This window comes from Petaurus breviceps, unplaced genomic scaffold, assembly GCF_028583685.1.
Source record: "Petaurus breviceps papuanus isolate PSGF00001 unplaced genomic scaffold, PetGlider_PUasm1.0 90925, whole genome shotgun sequence".
NCBI lineage: Eukaryota > Metazoa > Chordata > Mammalia > Diprotodontia > Petauridae > Petaurus > Petaurus breviceps.
Window position 1 is genome coordinate 1591477 of NW_027187380.1, and position 19732 is coordinate 1611208.

General features: G+C 41.7%; 1 protein-coding gene across 13 annotated transcripts in view; it reads right to left on the minus strand.

Annotated features, from left to right (window-relative positions):
• Positions 1–19732, minus strand: part of RBFOX3 (RNA binding fox-1 homolog 3) — a 1004344-nt gene that overhangs the window by 34870 nt on the left and 949742 nt on the right. For all 13 annotated transcript variants that reach the window (XM_069076075.1, XM_069076070.1, XM_069076073.1 and 10 more), the window contains one exon: positions 16022–16273. In XM_069076075.1, the coding sequence (XP_068932176.1) occupies positions 16022–16240 (219 nt within the window). In that variant the 5' untranslated portion in view covers positions 16241–16273. The remainder of the gene's footprint in view (positions 1–16021; positions 16274–19732) is intronic.

Below are 19732 nucleotides of genomic sequence, written 5' to 3' on the forward strand. Positions count from 1 at the left end.
AACAGCCTGTCTGACTTCCTTTACATTAACTCAAGGTTGCCTCATTTATACAGTCACCCCAAACAGCCTTTTTCTCCAACAATTTCTAGCTCATCTTTCCCTCACCATACAAGTTCATAATTTTGTAATCATATGCTGCTCTTGAGAATGTCTTTAATTGTCTTCTCTACTTCAGGCTCTTTGAGGGAGGTTTGGCTTTGGTTATTTAATACAATGTGACTATAAATTTCCACTCATATCCTACTCCAATCCCTTCTTAATCATAGCACAGAGGTGACTCAGGATTTCTGAAGGCTATCTCAACATATTATAAGCTCTGTAAGGTCCTAACCAAACTGGAAAGGCTTTGATGATTGGCCTAGTAAGAGACCTCCAGAGACCAGGACTTGGGACTAGGTTGTCCTCAATGGTGAAACTTCAATATATGCAATCGGAAAGACCTAATTTACTCTTGTCTGGGAGTGCCTCTACCTCTAGCTCTGGAAACTTCAACCAAATCAACATTATTATTGCTTTTTGAAAGGGCACATCAGCTGGCTGCGCTATTGTTCCACTCACCATCCCTGTGACTTCCCAGACCAAAATACCCCACCCTGGCCACCATTCCCCTCTATCTTGTCTCTCTTACAATGTACGGTCTTTTTTTTTTTTATTTGTTACCCACTCTCCTATCCTGTGACCTCAGAACATTTGGTAAGAAGCACATTGGCCAGAATGGATTCTCCATTCCCTTTTCCCTGATATTCTTTTCCCTATCCTTCCTTGGTCACTACAGAAACAAAGTGGGAAAGAGGGAGGAGGAGAAGCAAAGAACCCAGATCATCCACAAACTGGATAATGGAGACTTAGATGTAGCAGTAGATGGGTTGGTTACAGTAGTTATTTCCATGAGGACTCAGGGGTACTTGGTGGACAAGGTTGGTATTTGCTGCCTGGAATTAACTCTTAGACTCTTCATCAGGCTTTCTCTTCTGCCTTGGCTTCCTCTGGATCCCAAGAGCCGTGGCTAAGCTTTAGAATGTGTCACCTCTTTGGTTCCTTTAGCTGAAGTTGCCTTCCAGGCCTTCTGTTCAAGGTATCCTTGCAGTTTGGAAGGCAGGCTCCTGAGCAGGATTTGTTCCTTGACAATGAAGAGGGAAAGCTGACCCAACCCTATTCCTTTTTGTTAAAGAATCTCTTAGAGGTACTGAGAGGTCATCTACTCCAACCCCTTCCTACTGCAGAGTTGTAGGAACTCCAAGTTGTTTTTCTTTACAATGTTGTTATTGTATAATTTTTCCCCCTGACTGTTTACTCTGTGTTACTTCATGCAAGTTTTCCCAGGTTTTTATAAAACTGTCCCTTTTTATCATTCTTTTGTACAATAGGATTGCATTACATTCTTACACCAGAATTTGTTTAGCTCTTTCCCAATTGATGGACATTCCCTTAGTTTCTGGTTCTTTTCCACTACAAAAAGAACTACTATATTTTTGCACATATGATTCCTGGCATGGTCACTCTCTTCTTTTTTCTTCACAGTCTAGTCTTTTGCCTGTCCTGTGGCACTTGTGGAGTGCATGTTCTCTCTGGGTAACATGTTCTCTGCACCCAAACCACAGAACGACAAACACTCTTCTTGTCTGATTTGCTCATCCTCAACAAGGAGCTTGATCATTTCCCTAATCCCCATCATTTGTGGATCAGATATCCTGAGATGCTCTTTATCTGACTCAGACCTCCTCAAGAGGTAGTTACCATTAGTCCTGTTGCCTCATTTTGTGTTCTAATACAATCTTGTGGAATTTAAACCTGTAAGAAATCCTATAGATAATTTATTCCAGCTTCCTCATTTTATAGATGCACAAATCTAATTTCAGAAAGTGATTTCAACTACTTCTCCTTACCTCCATGGTGTATCTATCTATCATCTATCTATCTATCATCTATCTATCTATCTATCTATCTATCTATCTATCTATCTATCTATCTATCTATCTATCTATCTATCTATCTACCTAATAGATATAGATATATTTTAACCAAGTATCTCATGATATTCTTGTGGAGCAGATAGAAAAATAGGGGTCAGAAATACAATCCAATGAATTCAGAACTGGTTGGATAGCTAGACTTAAAGAGCAATTGTTAATGGTTCAATGTCCAACATTAAATGTTCGATGTCTGTGTTGTCAATGGTCTCTAGTAGATTAACCCAGAGATCTGTGGTCTTGTACTATTTTAAAATTTTTATCAATTATTTAGTTCTCTATGACTTGGGCATACATGGAACGCTCATCCAATTGGCAGATGACAAAACTGGGAAGGATAGATAAAATGGTGGATGACATTGACTCAATATCCAAAAGAATCTTGAAAAGCTAGAGTATCAGGGTTGAATATAAGAGGAAATCCTAAAAGGCTTCAGTGTGAAGTCTTACACATGGGCATAAAAAAAATCAACTTCAGCAAGTATTACAAGGGAGGAGGCATGGTGAGACAGTAGCTGTTTTGAAGAAGATCAGGAGATTTTAGTGGTCTGTGAGCTCAATATTAATTAGCAGTATGATGTGGAAACTAAAAAACTAATGCCATCTTGGACTGCATTATATCCACATACCTCCGGAACAGGTTGGTGATAGTTACATTGTACTCTGCTCTCATTAGACCTCATCTTTAGTATTATACTCAGTTCTGGGCACCAGGGTTCAAGAAGTACATTGATAAAATGGATAGTGTTCAGAGGAAGGAGGGCAGACAGGATGGTGAAGAGCCCTGAATCTATGTTATATGTGGATCAGTAGCAAAAACTGGGTTTAGCCCTGCTTAGTCCCTAAGAAGACTCAGGGGCACAGGATAGCTGTCTTCAAGTATCTGAAGGACTTCCATGTGGAGGGGGTATTAGTTTTGTCCCCTGGAGGAGACACTTTTGTCCTCTAGAGGAGACCTTCCTGGGTGGAAGTTGCAAAGAAGCAAATTTAACCTTGATGTTAGGAAAACCTCCTAAAAACTAGAGCTATCCAAAAGTGGAATGGCCTTCCTTGAGATCTCCTACTTGGAGGTCTTCAAGCAAAAGGCTGTATGACTACTTGTCAAGTATGTTTTGTTACAGTGGATATTCCTTTTGAGTTCTGTAATCCCAGATTTAATAAAATGCCTACCCAACATTTTCTCTAATTTGGATGAATTTGGATGATATAGCTGGAATAGAAAACAAATATCTTCATTATACATTTCATATTCTTTAGTACCTTTTAAAAATTCAAGTCCTTAGATGCCAGAAAATTGATAGGATACAGAATATGAAATTCAACACAATTTTCTCTCTAATATGAATTCTAAGAAGCTCAAATACTGAGTTCACTTTATCATGAAAGTTTGAATTGTTCACCAAACACATTTAAAGTTTCTGCTTGTACCTATATAAAGAAATGTTTTTCATAAGGCCTTCTCCTATATCTAGGGCTCTCTGGAAGTCAAAATAGTCTAGGGCTAACCTTTCAGAAGTTATTGAATCTATGCCCCAATCTCCAGGTTCTGAATCTAAATCATTATAGAAAGTCTGCTAACATTGCAAATAAAGGAGATTTTAACACCTGTCTCAGGAACTCATTCGAAGGTTCCTATAAAGACATGTAGAGGCTAGAACAATGGTCTAAAACTAATAATTCTGAATTTCAATGAGGATGAATGTCAAGTCCTGAATGTGGGCTCAAAAAATCAACTACGTAAGTCCAGGATTTGAGAGACATGACTAGAAAACAATTTCTGTGAAAGAAAGACTTGGAGGGTTAGGAAAAAACAGACATTGGAGGGCGGGAAATTCTCTACACAAGAGTGTTTGCATTAGGGCCTGGAGGGGATAGAGGGTTCATTCATTCCCTTTTGAATGCTGGAATCACAAGTATTATGTTTCAAGGAATATTTTGGGGGTATCAAGCTGTGACCCTCTTTTTCAGTCTCACTGGCAGAATCTTAGCAGATATCAGTGCTGGAAAAAAATGAGGTCACCTTAGTCTCCACCTTCTTTAGGATCCTGGACATGACCAAAGTTCTAAAGGGGTGGGGGCTATAGCCAACAAGGAGAAAGAGAGAGAGGAGTGGGGAAGGATAACCAAAGGGTGAAGTCCTGAGGAGAGCCCAGGCCATAAAAGTGATTAAGGAGAGTCCCTTGGAGATCCACTCTGCTGTGGACAGGAGCAGATAAATAGGCTCAATGGCTATAAAATTGTAACATGCTGAGAAACCCCAGAGTGTAACAAGTACACTTGCTGCCCCTTAGGGGAGATGAAGCATTTTCCTATCATTTATCACAGTAGTTCAGGCAGCCTCTTGCCTTCTTTCCAATAGGAAAACTTCCTGCCTTTAAAAAATAATTTCAAATGTGTTCAAATGCAGACATCTTGTCTTTCCCTAACTCTAACTTAAGCTTCTCTCTGTGTCTTTCTCTCTGTGTGTCTCTGTCTGTCGGTCTGTCTGTCTCCTTCTTCCACTACAATCCCCAGCCCTGGCCCAGACATTTTTCAGTTTGGACAATTACCATCTATACCATCACTTGGTCCTCTTAACATAGGATGATTGAGGGAACTATTACTCTTGCTGTGCCCTGGCCCTGGTCAGACTACATATGGAGTATTATGTTCAGTTCTGGGCAGCACATATTAGGAAGGACGATGGATAAGCTGGAGAGAATCAAGGGGAGAGCTACCAGTATGGTGAAGGGTCTAAAGATCGTGACATATGAAGCTTGGCTGAAGATGTTTAGATGAGAGAAGAGAAACTTTAAGAAAGATAGGGCTGCTGTCATTAAATATTTGAAGGGCTGTCACACAGAAGAGGAATTATTCTTGTTCTGCCTGTCCCCAGAAGGCAGAACTAGGAACATTCAGTGAGCAGAAAGAAAAAAAAAAACACAACACGCTTCTTATTCTGTCTCCAATCTCTACGCTCTCACTCATTTCTCAACCCTTTGCAATCTGACTCCTAACCTTATTACAAAACTGAAACCTCTCTCCACATCACCAGTGATCTCTTAATTGCCAAATCTGATGGCCCCTTTCCAATTCTCATCCTTCTTGACTTGTCTCCAGCATCTGACATTGCTGAACACCCTTTCTTCCCATGCATTTTGGTGATACAGTTCCCTCTTTATTTCTCAACTATTTTACTCGTTCAACTATGTCCTCTCAGTTTCCTTTGGTGAATCAAGTATCTGTGTTATGGCTCCCAACTATGATGTACACACCAAGGATATGGCCTGGACTCTCTCTTTCCCTTTCCCCTTCTCCTTTCCTCTTTTCTCCCCTTCCTGGGAGTAAGGAAGGCCTGAATTCAAATTCTGCCTTAGAAACTTAGTAGTTTGAGACTGTGGGCAAGTCACTTAGCTTCTTTCGGTCTCAGTTTCTTCATTTGTAAAATGGGAATAGTAATAGCACCTATCTCTCAGGACTGTTGTGAGAATTAAATAAAATATTTGTAAGGCTTTTTGGAAAAAGAGAACTTTGTAATGCCAGCTATTGTGGTTGTTTTTGCCTAGTTATGGGTGACACTAAGGGACTTCTGAAGTCCCTTCTAATACTGACATTCTATGAATTACTGGAGCTACAAAGAGTACCTCTTTTTCCCCACATTGGTCCTACTCTCTGGGGACTCTGAAAGCTGCATTTTCAATGACTTCTCTTCTTTTACTTCAGTCAAAGGATAAAGATAATGGGGGCATGGGGAAGGGAGAGACTGGTTTGAGGTTTAGTCACTGGCTCATGATAGTGTAACAGGGAATAGAAAGATAATGAGGACCAGAGGAATTTAGGTCTGCGAACCACCTCAGAGATCACCTAATGCAAACCCTTCAGTTTACAGATGAGGAGATTGAAGACTAGAAAGGTTAAGTGATTAGTCCTAAATCACACATCTAATAAGTGGCAGGATTAGAATGGAATCCAGGTTTTTTGACTTCAGATGGTAACCACAAAATTCCCTAAAATAACAATAAAGTGCACCAAATGATCCACCCTAAGTAAATTCCTGTTGTCCAATTCAGCCTACACTTCCCTCTTAAAAGACCTTCTGGGAGCTGACCAGATGCAGACCTGTCCTCTTTGATATTAACTGTTACTTATCTCAGAGGAATGGGTAAATTGTCTTATCCAAGGTTGATTCAGGTCCATGATTCAAGGACACATCCACAGCATCTTCTGAGAACTACAGAGAGTTTCCCATGACTCTTCTGAGTGGTTTCCAGTTGTTTATTTTGAATGCCTTCACTACTGGGAACCCACCAATCATAGTTTAATAATACTGGGCAGTGTTCCTAATGAGTTTTATGACTTTGGCAAATGACTCATCTTTTCTGGGCCTCATTTTCTGTTTCTGTAAAAAGAAGTTAGATTAAAATAATCTCAAAGATCCCTCCTAAATCCAAGATTCTGAGGTTGAGAATTTAGAGATTATATAGTTGAGAGGTCCTTAACTTGGGAGTCCATGAACCTGTTTTTTTTTTTTAATTTTTTTGGCGACTTTGTTGTTATTTTCAGTTGTGTCTGACTCTTCATGACCCCATTTGGGGTTTTCTTGGTAAATATACTAGAGTGGTTTGCCATTTTCTTCTCCAGCTCATTTTACAGATGAGAAAACTGAGGTAAACAGGTTAAGTGACTTGCTCAGGGACAAATAGCTAGTAGCTGGATTTGAACTTGACTCCAGGCCCACCTCTCTATCCACTTCACCACCTAGATGCCCTTTTTTTTTAAGCAATTGGGGTTAAGTAACTTGCTCAAGGTTACACGGCCAGTTATTTCTGAGTGTGGTGCTAAGTGTCAGAGCCCGTATTCATCCTGACTCTGGGGCTGGTGCTCTTACTCGCTGTGCTACCTGGCCACCCCCCATATAGCTGCCCTTTGATAACTGTATTTCAATAAAATTATTTTTCTTTGCAATCCCATGTATTTTATTTTATGCATTTAAAAACATTATTATGAGAAGGGGATCATTGACTATCAAAGGGGTCTGTACAGGGTCTGTACAGCTTCAAGGCTTGTCAGGGCTCATTGTTAAATTATTAAAGTGAACATTTAAACCTTAAAAATCAGCAATCAATAAAAATCAGGTTCTGATTTATTGTTTTGTTGATTGCCTAGACTTAAGATAATAATACAGATTAATTTTTTTTTAAGCAGTTGGGGTTAAGTAACTTGCTCAAGGTTACACGGCCAGTTATTTCTGGATGTGGTGCTAAGTGTCTGAGCCTGGATTTGATCCCCAGGTCATTCTCACACTGGAGCTGGTACTCTTACTTGCTGTGCTACCTGGCCGCCTCTACAGATTAAATTTTAAAAGGTATGTGCACATAAGCCCTATAATACCACCTTCCCTTCACCCCCAAATCCATACCACCACTTCAGTTGTTAACATTTACCAGTGGGGCAGCTAGGTGGCACAGTGAGGGACAGCTAGGTGGTGTAGTAAATAGAGCACCAGCCCTGAAGTCAGGAGGACCTAAGTTCAAACCCAGCCTCAGACACTTGACAACTAGCTATGTAACCTTGGGCAAGTCACTTAACCCCAATTTCCCTGCCTTCCCCCCTCCAAAAAGCAAAAAAATAAAAAAAAAAAATAAACATTTACCAGTATACTCCTGAATTGCTATATAAACATTGCTTGAGCTCAGTAGAAGAGCAGCTGAGCCCAAGGAATGAAATTGTCCCTAGCCTGGTGGCTAATAATGACAATTAGCATTTATAGAGCACTTTAAAGTTTACAAAGTGCTTTACATCTATTATCTCATTTTAGAGATAATGTTCAGAGGTAGTGAAGTTCACATTGGTGAAGTGGACACAGTCAGAAGGGCCCAGAGTCAGGAAGATCTGAATCCAAATTTGAAATCAGACACTTCATAGCTTAACCTGTCTGCCTCAGTTTCCTCATCTGATAATGGGGATAATAACATCACTTTCCTCCCACAGTTGTTGTGAGGATTAAATGAGATAATATTTGTAAAGTACTTAGCACCGTGCCTGGCACATAGATGTACCATATAAATGCCTATTCCCTTTTCTTCCCCCTTCATTTGAGCCTCATCCCTGGGTCCATGACACAGAAAAAAAGGGTTAAGAACCCTGCTCTGGTTCACTATTTTCCTGAGGAAAACTAAGGCTCAGGATGGATGAAGTATGCCCGAGGCCATGCAACTAATAAGCATGTGGATTCTCTGACTTCAAAATTAGCTCTTTTCACTACACCATGTAGTTTGCTCTGGAGGACACTAGGGATAACAGTTTTGTGGCTGGAACCACAAGATAACTGAGGCAAATTGGTAATTGCCTACAATCTTGCCCTGAGTCTCTTAGAGACAGATGGTTTTCATCAGGGTCTTTTTCTAGTCTGGTTCACAGATCAAACTATTTGAGGACCATTCCAAGATGATAACTCTCTTGAGAGTTTTCCCCTTTGACTCTGCAGCAGATGAACAGGTGAGGCACAGATAAGGAACTAATTGTTGGACTTCAAGGGATATGAATCGCTGAGTTTGATAACTAGAACAGGCTTCTAACCAAAGCTTAGAGGGCCGGCCAGCCAGACAGCCAAAGGAAAGAAAACCAGCCCAAAATTGTAGTGACAGGGAAAAGAGGGTGTAGTTTGTGCATATGAACTACAGGCTAAAAAAAACTGGACACATGTCCAGAATCTGAGGATGAGGTTAAGAAAAATGTCACCCTCTGAGCCTGAAGTTGATGAGTCAATATCAGTAATGGAAGAGATTGGGCACCTATGGAAGCAACCCCACTCTCAGGGATGTCTGACCTTTCCTCCTATAATCTGCAAATGATTTGGTTTTCATGGTTCTAATATACTTATCATCTATAACAATACATGTGTCATAAATATTGTGGATCTGTTATATCCTATTACTAGAACTTAAGCTCTATAAAGGTAGTGCCTGTGCCCTAATTAAACTAAACCCAGCATTTCTGCTTGTTTGTTGAACTGAGGTGCAGGTGAAACCAGGGCGGTTCCTGAAAACTACAGGAAGTCATAAATCTAAACTGTAATTTAGACAAAAAAAAAAGGTGTTTGTTGAATGAATGAATGAATGTACTCAATCCTGCTCTAATGGGAGGCTATATTGCTTTCAAGTGACTGACAGACTGATCTATTTAATCAAGACCAGTCTCCAAACTTAGTCAAAAAGGTCAGTGTGGGGGTGGCCAGGTAGCACAGTGAGTGGGAGCTCCAGCCCCAGAGTCGGGATGACCTGGGATTGAGTCTGGGCTCAGATATTTAGCACCACACCCAGAAACAACTGGCCGTGTAATCTTGAGCAAGTTACTTAACCCCAATTGCTTAAAAAAAAAAAAGGCCAGTGTGCTTCCCATGATGTTCTGAGGGGAAATGTCTAAAGAGAAAGGAAGGAAGAGAGGGAGGGAGGGAGAGGAAACAAGCATCCATTAAATACCTGCTATGTACTGGCCACTATGCTAAATATTTTACAAATATTATCTCATTTCATGCTCACAACCCTGGGAGGTAGATGCTATTATTTTCATACCCATTTTATAGTTGAAGAAATTGAGGCACACAGAGGTTAAATAATTTACCCAGGGTCACATAGCTAGTAAGTGTCTAAGGCAACACTTGAACTCAGTTCTTTCTGATTCCAAATCTCGCACTCTTTTCAGGACGCTGTTTTTTGATAGAGATATTCCTGTGGGGGAGAATGGCAATTCACTAGGCATGATGGAAATTTCTCACAAGAATGCTCTACTCCTTTTGGTACTATTTTGTACTCACGAACCAACTTACTGATTTATGATCAGTTCTCCTGGATGAGCACAAAAATTCACGCCCCCCCCCTCCCCCCAAGGGAGTGTCCTGTACTCTCTTGTGCAATTATAAAGTAACACACTGTTATTCTCATTTATCAATCTCTCCATAATAATAGCTGACATTTACGTAGCACTTTTGCAAAGCATTTTATATAGGTTGCTGTCTGTGAACCTCATAACAACCCTATGAGGTAGGCACTACAGGTCTTTTTATCCACATTTTACAGATGAGGAAACTGAGGCTTAGAGAGGTTGTAACTTACCCACGATCACACATCTAGTAAATGTTAGAGGCAACATTTGAGCATGTCTTCCTGACTTCAAGTCCAATAATCTTTCCACTGCCACCCTGCTTCTAAATTTCTCATGAGTTTAGCTAATGGCAGTCAGTTCTCCAGAGCCTGATCACTGAAGGATTTTGTTGCTGTTCAGTCATTTTTCAGTCGTGTCTGACTCTTTGTGAACCCATTTGAGGCTTTCTTGGCAAGGATACTGGAGTGGTTTGTCATTTCCTTCACCAACTCATTTTACAGATGTAACTGTAACAGAGGAAACTGAGGCAAATAGGATTTAAATGACTTGCCCAGGGTCACATAGCTACTAGCTATGTGAGTATCTTAAATATCTGAGGCTAGATTTGAACTTAGGAAGATGAATTTTCTTGACTTCAGGGCTGGCACACTATCCACTATGCTACCTAGCTACTAGGCTGATTAAATTGAGTTCCTGAGTCTGTGGAGTTGAGTTGACATTACTAAGATACAGATATCCTACGAGGCCCACCATCATGCTCCTAGTCAGCCTCTATGACATTTTTTATATACATCTGAGTGCTGATATATATTTCCCTGACCCCCATACCCACAGTTGACTGCTGCAGAGTAGCCCTGCCCAGAACACATTTCTAAGGTCCAAGAAGTCGGGTCTTAGGCACTTAGGTATGGCAGGACAGGGCAGAGCAGGGCTCTGCTATGGATGGAATTTTAAGGCTCCATGGCCAGAGTGTCCAAGGTTTCCGTGCAACAGTTAGAAACCAAAGGGACTGCTTTAGATAGCCATGTCAGTGTAGATAGTCAGGGTCTAAGTCCTTGGGGGGATTTCAGAGGTCATTCCAGGACAGTTTCCTTTCTGAATTCAGGTCTGGAAACAGATCTGGAATGATATAGGAAAGGAAGAGATCCCAGTGGAGCCAAAGGTAGCACTCAACAACCTTCCCTGAAAGAAGACAAAGATCTAAAAGCAGGGATCAGGAGAGGAGAAAGGGGGCTGAGAAAACTCATCCTGAATAATAGAAGCTCACATTTACACAGGGTCTAAAAATGCTTTCTTCAATAGCTCCGGAAGATAGGAAGTGCAGATATTATTATCCCTATGTTACAGATGAGGAAACTGACAGTCAGAGAAGTGAAAAGATTTACTCAAGGCTGAATAGCTAGTGAGTAGTAAAACCAGGATTCAAATCTAGTTCTTCCAATCCCAATGTTCAATCTGCAGTGCTTCCTCCTATTCTCCCATCCTTCCATCCTTCCCTCTCAATGCCAACACTACCCAGGGAATTAAAAGTGCTGTGGTTGGGAGTTGTGGGTAGTGAGAGAAACCTCTTCTTGCCCCCTGGCCAGGGACTTACTGCAATCAGTCAGGTTTAGAAAGAAGTGACTGGCTCTCTAGCCTGCTCCTTGTTTCTTTCCATGACTTTAGGCAATGACAGTTCCAACCATGACAAAAGAAAGAGGACTGAAAGACTTTGGAGAATGTATGGATTGAAGAGCATCCTTTAGTTTTCCATGAACTTCTCAAAGGGAGAGGTCCTCTAATTCGAAGGGAGGAGAAATGGATTCTAATTCTCATTAAATCTCTACTTTCCAATCTAAATGCTATTCTTGGCCAACTTGTGTTTTTGCATTGGGAGATGGCTAGAGCCCTGAAAGCAAGCACCAAGATGGAATCTGGAGTAATTTTAAGTGGTCTATACTTGCCAATGAAGTCCAGGATCAGAAATTGAGGAAACCTGGCAAAGAGTTAGGAGTCAGAGCAAATTCAATTCTCTACTGATTCCATCCTAGAAAGATGGTAGATCAGAGAATAAGTGAATCTTAGAGTTGGAGGGACCTTAAAGTTAATTTAGTCCAACTTCTCACCCAGTGCAATTAATATCCTCTGCAATATGTTAAATAAGAGATTATCTATCCTCAACTTGAACACTTCCAGTGATGGGGAGCTCCTCACCTAACCTAAAAGTCCATTTCACTATTATACAGTTTTAGTCGCTACTGAGTTTGCCTTTCTATTGAATTGAAACCTGACATAATTTCCATCCAGTTCAACTCTTTGGAGTCACAGAGAATTCTCATTCCTTGTTCCATATAGCGTTTCATATATTGAAAACAGCAATTTCCCATCTTAACCTTCTCTTTTTCAGGCTTAACACCTTCAGTATCTCCAACTGTTCCTAAAATGATGTGGTTTCCAGATGACTCACTATATAGCCTATTTGCTTTTTTTTAAGGAGCCACATCACACTGTTATGGTGGGCTTGTGATCACTTAATACTCACAGGTCTTTTCTACCTGAATTGTGACTGAAGCATGTACTCTCAATCCTGTAACTATGTGTAGTTTCTGAACCGAAATCCAAGTTTTTCAATTTGTTCCTGTTTGATCTCATGGTTATTCTGACCTGTCAAGATTATATCGAAACCTGATTATGTCATTCCTCTTGGCTTTGTATCACTGAAAAATCTGATAGCTTCTATAAAATAACTATTTTATATATGTATATGTATACATGTATATGTGTATGTTTGTGTATCATAAATAAATAAATAAACAAAAAAGAAGGTGGATTTCCAAAAGGAAATGAAGTCGCAGCTACCCAGGCATCAATTCATATATCCAACAAACATTTGAGTGCCTTACTATTGTTTCTCCAAGTTGTTGATAAAATTGTTGAATAGTAGGATACTATCCATAGGTACTATTGAAGACTTTTCTGTGTGACAGCCACCTAACTCTGTTATCATTCATCCTGCACTGTCTTATGTTTTCTGTGAGGGTACCAGTTTTAAATGAAGAAACCCAATAGATATAATGACAGCTAGGTGGCACAGCTGATAGAGTGCTGGGCCTGGTATCTGGGAGACCTGAATTCAGATCTGGCCTCAGATACATATTAGCTGTGTGATTTTGGGTTCGTCACTTAACCCTGTTTGCCTCAGTTTCCTCATCTGTAAAATGAGCTAGAGAAGGAAACAGCAAACCACTCTAGTATCTTTGCCAAGATAATCCCAAATGGGGTTATGAAAAGTCAGACACACCTGAAACAACTGAACAACAACAAATAGATATACCATTTTCCTGACCTACTAGAATGAAAAACCCATCAACAAAGAAATGAGGTAAGCTTGGCCTGATCTGCTCTTAGGGAACCAATGATGGCTTCTAGTGATTACTTCTTTACTTGATGAGGTTTCACAAACTAGCTCTTTCATAATCTCTTGTTAAATCAGTGGCAGTCCCATTGACACAGATTTTGTTTCTACTTGATGGAAGTGGAAGACGAATGACTTCTGCTCTTGATTCTTTGGAGTCTTGGACTTTAGTTTTCCCACCTATAGCCTAGAGATGATGGAGTTCCTGTGCAGTCAAAGTAGACATTCATTTAGGCCCCAGAGACCAAAGGAAGGGAGGTCCCCGGAGGATGGAGAGGAACAGAAAAAATGCAAGAGTTGTTGATCTGGCTTCAGGTAGGGCTTAGATGACAAAAAGGTTAAATATTTATGCTCTAGGACAAGGAAGCCACAGGGAAGCTCTGGGTAGGGTATGTTTCTGTAGATATTATGATGGGAAATATTACCTATAATAATAATAACTCACATTTTATATAATATTTTAAGGTTTACAGAGCATTCTCCTCACCACAACTCTGTGAGGCAGGTAATGTAAGCATTAATACCCCCATATTATATATGAGAAAACTGAAGCTCTGATCACACAGCTAATATATATATCAATATTTCAGGTAGGAGTTGAACCTCAGTTTCCCAGTTCCAAATCTATTGCTCTATTATACCACACTGCCTTTTCTTAGTGTATACATATTTCTTTCCATCCCTCATTATGAGTGAGTAATGGGGATGCCTGGATCTTTGCTAAATGTTTTATGTGTAATAGTCCATTGGATAGAGGTGTTAGAATCCCTGGTCCTGAGGTTAATTAATCAGGCCCTCCTCCCTATTTGACAAACACAACTTCCTCCAATCCCCTTTCCACTCCTCTTCTGTCAGACTGGGAAGGGGAAAAGACTGAAATAAGTTAAGGAGAGCTTTGCCAAAGGAGAGTCAGGGTGAAATAGAGTCAAACAATCCAACAACTCTATATGTCTCTTACATTTGACATCTACTTTTTTCAATGCTTTCTAATTTTACTACTTAGTAAAGTAGTAAACACCTTCACAGCTGCAATGGTAATGTTGAGAAAGGTCTGAAGAGAATGTATTTGTGATATTCATTTAGCAGCAGGGCAGTCACTTAGTAAAGATTTGATTTAACTCTATTATATCTCAGTCAGATAATGGGAAGATGAGTTTTTTTTCCCCTGACCTCAGCCCAAAAGACTGGAGAAATTCAGAGCCATTAGGGTACTGCTGGTCGTTATGACCAAAGGGCTTCTACTGCCTAAAGCTGGGGTTTGAGCCGATAAAAAGAAAGAAAAGCCTCACACAGAGAGTGTGACAGTTTGCCCTGGCCCTTTCTCTCCAGGTGCATTTTTTGCATTACACAAGGGCTAGGGACAGGGCAGTCTCAATCCTGTAGAAACTTCCTGATAGACAAACCCAGTAAACTGGGCAGCAGGTGATAGAGACAGGGCAAGCTAATAAGTCAGGGTATTGTCACTGCTAGGAAACGCTGAGCATAATAACCTACTTCCCAACCCTAGGCAAATTATTGACTAAAGAGCCAGCATGAGAATGAGGCCTCAGGAGTGACTAGAGATAGAAATCAGAAGGGAGAGGAAAGGCTCATCAGAGCACAGATTTAGAGCTGGAAGGGCCCGTTGAGGACATACAATTAAACATTTTATAGATGAGGAGACTGATCAGAGAGGACACAGTTACTGTCAGAAGTAAAAATCAAACCCAGGTCTTCCTTGTTCCAAGTCCAGCATTCTATCCAAGGTTTGAAAGAATGTGAAAAAATGAAAAAAAAAATTCAATAGCAACAATATGGCAAATTTAATAAAGGAAGGGTAAGGGGATGGAGAGGGTAGAGTGGCTGCCTCAAAATAAGAGGAGCTAGGGAGGCAGGAGACAAGCCAGGGGCTGGTCCAATATGATGGTTACTCCTTAACAAGCTCTCCCTTTATTATCAGGAAATCTCTAGGAAAGTGCATGGCTCAGCACTTTCCCCTTCGGAACTGCATTACAACCACATAATTGAAGCTATCTGATTGGAGGGCAGCCAAGCAGGTAGATTACAAGTGATTAGAAATGATAGGAGAGCCAGTAACCTGAGACATCTCAGAGAGAGGGCTCCCGTCAGCAGGGTTACAGCAGCTGCTTAGGGTTTCTGGGTTTGGCGATTTTTCTTACTTCCTATTAACAGGTTACTGGCAGCTGAAGACGCTGTTCATCTCTCAAATAAAGTGATTTGGTTTTCTTTTAGAACTGCTAGAATCAATGGCTAAGGGTCCCAATGGGTGGGTGGCCTAGACTGGAAAGATTTTCTTGGCCTTCTTTAGCCACTACCTTCAGAAACAATTTATTGAGTTTTACTGTTTCTCTGATGAGGAACCAATGGAGCCAAACCCTAAGGTGGGAGGACATGCCAGAGGGACCTTGAGTTTCTGTGTGTATGGGCCTGAGTGAGGGAGTGAGAAGGAGGAATCACCATATTCTATAAAAAGAACCCACCCTTATCACTGAAAACTCCCTTCCACTCCCCAGAGAGTTATTATCCCTCTCTGCCTAACCCCTTTCCCATCAAGGAGTCATGCCTTTCTTGGCCCAGCCCTTGGTTTCTTCACATCACCCTCATGCTTTAACTTTGTGGCCAACACCCCAGTTTTCTCTCGATGGACCTTGCCTTGTATACTTTCAGGGTCACTTCATTGGCCTAGGGGGGAGCCTGGTTCCTACAAGTCCTAAAGAAAAGGTCTAGGTGGGCCTTAGTGATGGGGCCTTAGAAGACAGTGCCAGTCTGAGGCTGGCTGGCAGGGGCTTCTTACCGGTACTGTCTGTGTCCCAGTGATGGGCTGTGTGCTGGCGTCGGTGCCTGGCTGCTCTGGGTGGGTCTGTGCTGGTGTGTAGAGGGTCATGGCATGTTCTGGTACTGTGGTCTGGCCCGAATAGTCCTGTGTGGGGTGAGGGTGGGGTGGCACATACTCAGTGGGGATGCTGTTCTGTGGCGGTGGGGGATACTGGGCCTGGGGGTAGGGCTGAGCCATCGCTTCAGGAGGAGCCGTGGTGTCCTGATTACCCTGGGGGGAGAGAGAGAGAGAAAGAAAAAGACAAAACCAACAGGAGGGGTCTGGTTAGAATCTTGGTGGCACCTTGGGTACAGACAGTGCCCCCTTCCACAGTTCTATAAAAAGAGGCCTTCTAGTTCAGTGGGACATTGCCCAGAGGCACAGCAGTCCTGATGCATCACTTTTGTTATTATTATTGCTGTAGATAAATTATTATTCTTAGTAGTAGTAATGACACTTCTAGCCCTTTGCTGCTACAAAGCACTTTAAAAGATACTCATTTGACCTCAAAATAACCTTACATGATAGGTAGTGCTAGTGTTATTAGCCCCATTTTATAGAAAATGAAACTGAGACTCAGGGAAGACTTGCCCAAGTTCATTCAGTTTAAACTGAAGTGCTTAGTCAGGATGTAAACCCAGTGGGACGATGCAATCCCTCTGTTGGTAGAGTTTCCAAGATCACAGAGGCACCCACTGTGTGTGTGTGTGTGTATGAGAGAGAGTGTGTGTGCATGCTTTAGAAAACATCATTGTCTTTAACCTGCCACTTACTACCTGTAAGCAAGTCACTCAGTCCCTTGCACCTCAGTTTTCTTATCTGTGAAATGAAAGCTTAGAGCAGAAGACTTCTAAGACCCCTTTCAGCTTTAGGGCTGTGGACCCTATGACTATTGGGAAGCATTTATTAATTGAATTTAACAAGCATTTATTAATTATCTACTATGTTTCAGGCATTGTACTTGACACTGGGGATACAAAGGCAAAAATGAAACAGGTCTTGTCCCTGGGGAGATTATATTCTATTGGAAGGAAGCAATGTGTATACAGAAAATTAAATAAAAAATATGCAATATGATTTCTGGGGGGAGGGTACATGACTAATATATTTGCTAACAATAGAACAGCAAATTCCAGATCCATTGGAAAGATAAGGTAGAGGGAGATTGAAGCACAAAAAGGACGGGGCAAATGTGAACGGGTAGCAGGATGCAGAAGGGGCACCAACATAGGCAGCCTATGACTCAGGATCACTGAATAAAACCGTAAGATAATGGAATGTCATATCTTCACAGTTGCAATGGTAACGATGAGAAAGTTTGGAAGACAGATGTATGTGATATTCATACATCAATGGGGGAAGATGTCCTGGGTCCTTGGTCCTGACTGATGGTTAAAACAGGTAGTCCTAGAGCCTGGCTGCTTATGGGGGTGGTGGTAAGGGAGACATATTTAAGGTATGCACTCATTCCCCCCAAATCCTCAAACAGATCTATTCTGACCTAGGGCCCACTCCAATGTCAAGTTTATCCCACCAAGAGTGTGGGGGGGGGGTGGAAGGGGAAAGGAATAGGGGGAGTGGTGGTCCCTGGACTGGTGGCCAGTACGTAAAAGGAAGGGCAGAAGAGCAGGTAAATAAGTCCCTGATAGTCAAGGCAGCAACTGATTGAGTCCTGGGGTCCATTCTCCAAGATAGCTGTGCCCTAGGCCTCACTCCAGTGATGAGTGACAAGTAATACATGGCCTTGTGCAAAGAGCTATAGTATGATAGTATAGTATAGCATAGCATAGCATAGTACAGTTATTAGTATAGTATAGTATGGTATGGTATGGTGTGGTATGGTATGGTATGGTGTGGTATGGTATGGTATGGTATGGTATGGTATGGTATGGTATGGTATAGGATAGGATAGGATAGTATCCTCTTCCCTCAAAGAGTTAACAATCTAGATTTATCATTATTGCCAAGAGGCATTCCTGAAGGCCAAGTCTATCATGGGTCCTGTTCTCTAGGGTCTTACAGTTTAAGGTGAGGGAAAGGCAGGATGGGGGAAATGCCTCCACCTGCTCACTTTGAAGAACCCAAGGACTATTCAAGGAGTCCAGAGATGCTTGGGGCAGCTAAGAAATTTGGCCTTTGGATCATAGATTTGGGAACATCAGACTGGTTCTGCTCCAAAACCATTCAACCTTGTTTGGTTTCCAAGATCAGGAGAGGATGGCGATGACTCAGCCAAATTATTTCTATATCACTTTTAAGTGATTTTGAGGGAGAGTTTAGGGGTCATGGGATGCTCTATGTTTCCAGATTCAACATCTCTGATTCCCATTACAAATGCATTTTGGAAAGCAGCAATATAAAACTTATCCCAGGAACATCTTCTAAGGCTAAGGCTTTTTGAGTTCTAGGGAGATGCCATGGTAAATGAAATGGGATTCCCACAGAAGTAGCTATGAGTGGGCCTGTGAGAGAGGCTGTACCTTGTTCATTCTTCAAGAGTTGCCAGAATCTCCAGTCCTTCCTGTGCTATCTTCCAAAACTGGTATCTCAAGGGTTTGGTTCTGGCCACCCTGGGATACTCTGAGCTATGGAGCTGTATGCCTAATGAGCTAACACTCTGGTCCCTTTGCTTTGGTGAAGCTGGCACATCCCTTCCCTCTATCTTTAGAGACTAAGAAACTGGGGCAACATTCAACTTCAAGAAAACCAAAAGAGGGACACACACACACACACACACACACACACACACTTCCACAGGAGACTCCAGCATCATTGTTTCAAAGTGGGTTGGAAAGCCCCATTGCCCCTTATTAACAAACATGTTAGAAAATGTATCAGGCCCACAGCTCCCAGACAACAGAGGAAAGATAATAGTGGCGAGAGAGGGAGAGAGGGATGCAGTGAAGAATGGGAAAGGATAGAGAATGAAGGAAGAGGGAATGGTCAGGAGGGATGCAGTTAAGGGAGAGGGAAGCACAAAGGGAGACCACAGAAAGAGTTATGAAAGTGGAGGCAGTAGGGAGTGTAATGAAGAGAAAAGCAAGGAACAAAAGGAAAAGGCAAAAGAAAACAGGGAAAGACAAAGACCACAGGAAAGGAAGTGACAAGGAATGAGGGAGAGGGAGCTTTCAAATGGGCCTTTTGGCAGACACAGGAGAGATCAATTAACTGATAAATATTTGATTGGAACCTTAGCTTCAACTTACAGAGTTTTTCCAGCTCCTCCTTTTTCTCCTCACCAACTCCCACCCCTTTCTGCTTCTATCCCCCTTTAAACTTTGTTTTCCCTGTTTCATTCCTTTTTCATCTTCCCCTTTTTCTACCCTACCCCCACAGTAGCCTCCAAACATAGACATCTCTCCATACCCTGAGGGCTTCTTGGCCCCTCTACCCCATTGAGGTTGGGGGGGTGAAGGTGAGTGACACCTGTCCATCATTTGGGATGCAGTTGTTCACTGGCTTGGTTGGAATGCCAGAGTCCAATGCCATCACCTGCCAATCAAGAGCCTTTGAGCCATCTGACAAGTCAGCAGGGCAAGAAGGCATCAGGGATTGTGAGTAGAAGGGAAAGGGGGCACTGGAGGGGGAAGAAGTTATGTAAAAGAAGCAATTAAGGATTTGGAGGAAGAGACAGAACTCTCAATGTGCCCAATGAGGGCCAGTTTCAGGTATCCAGGGTTTCATCTTCAG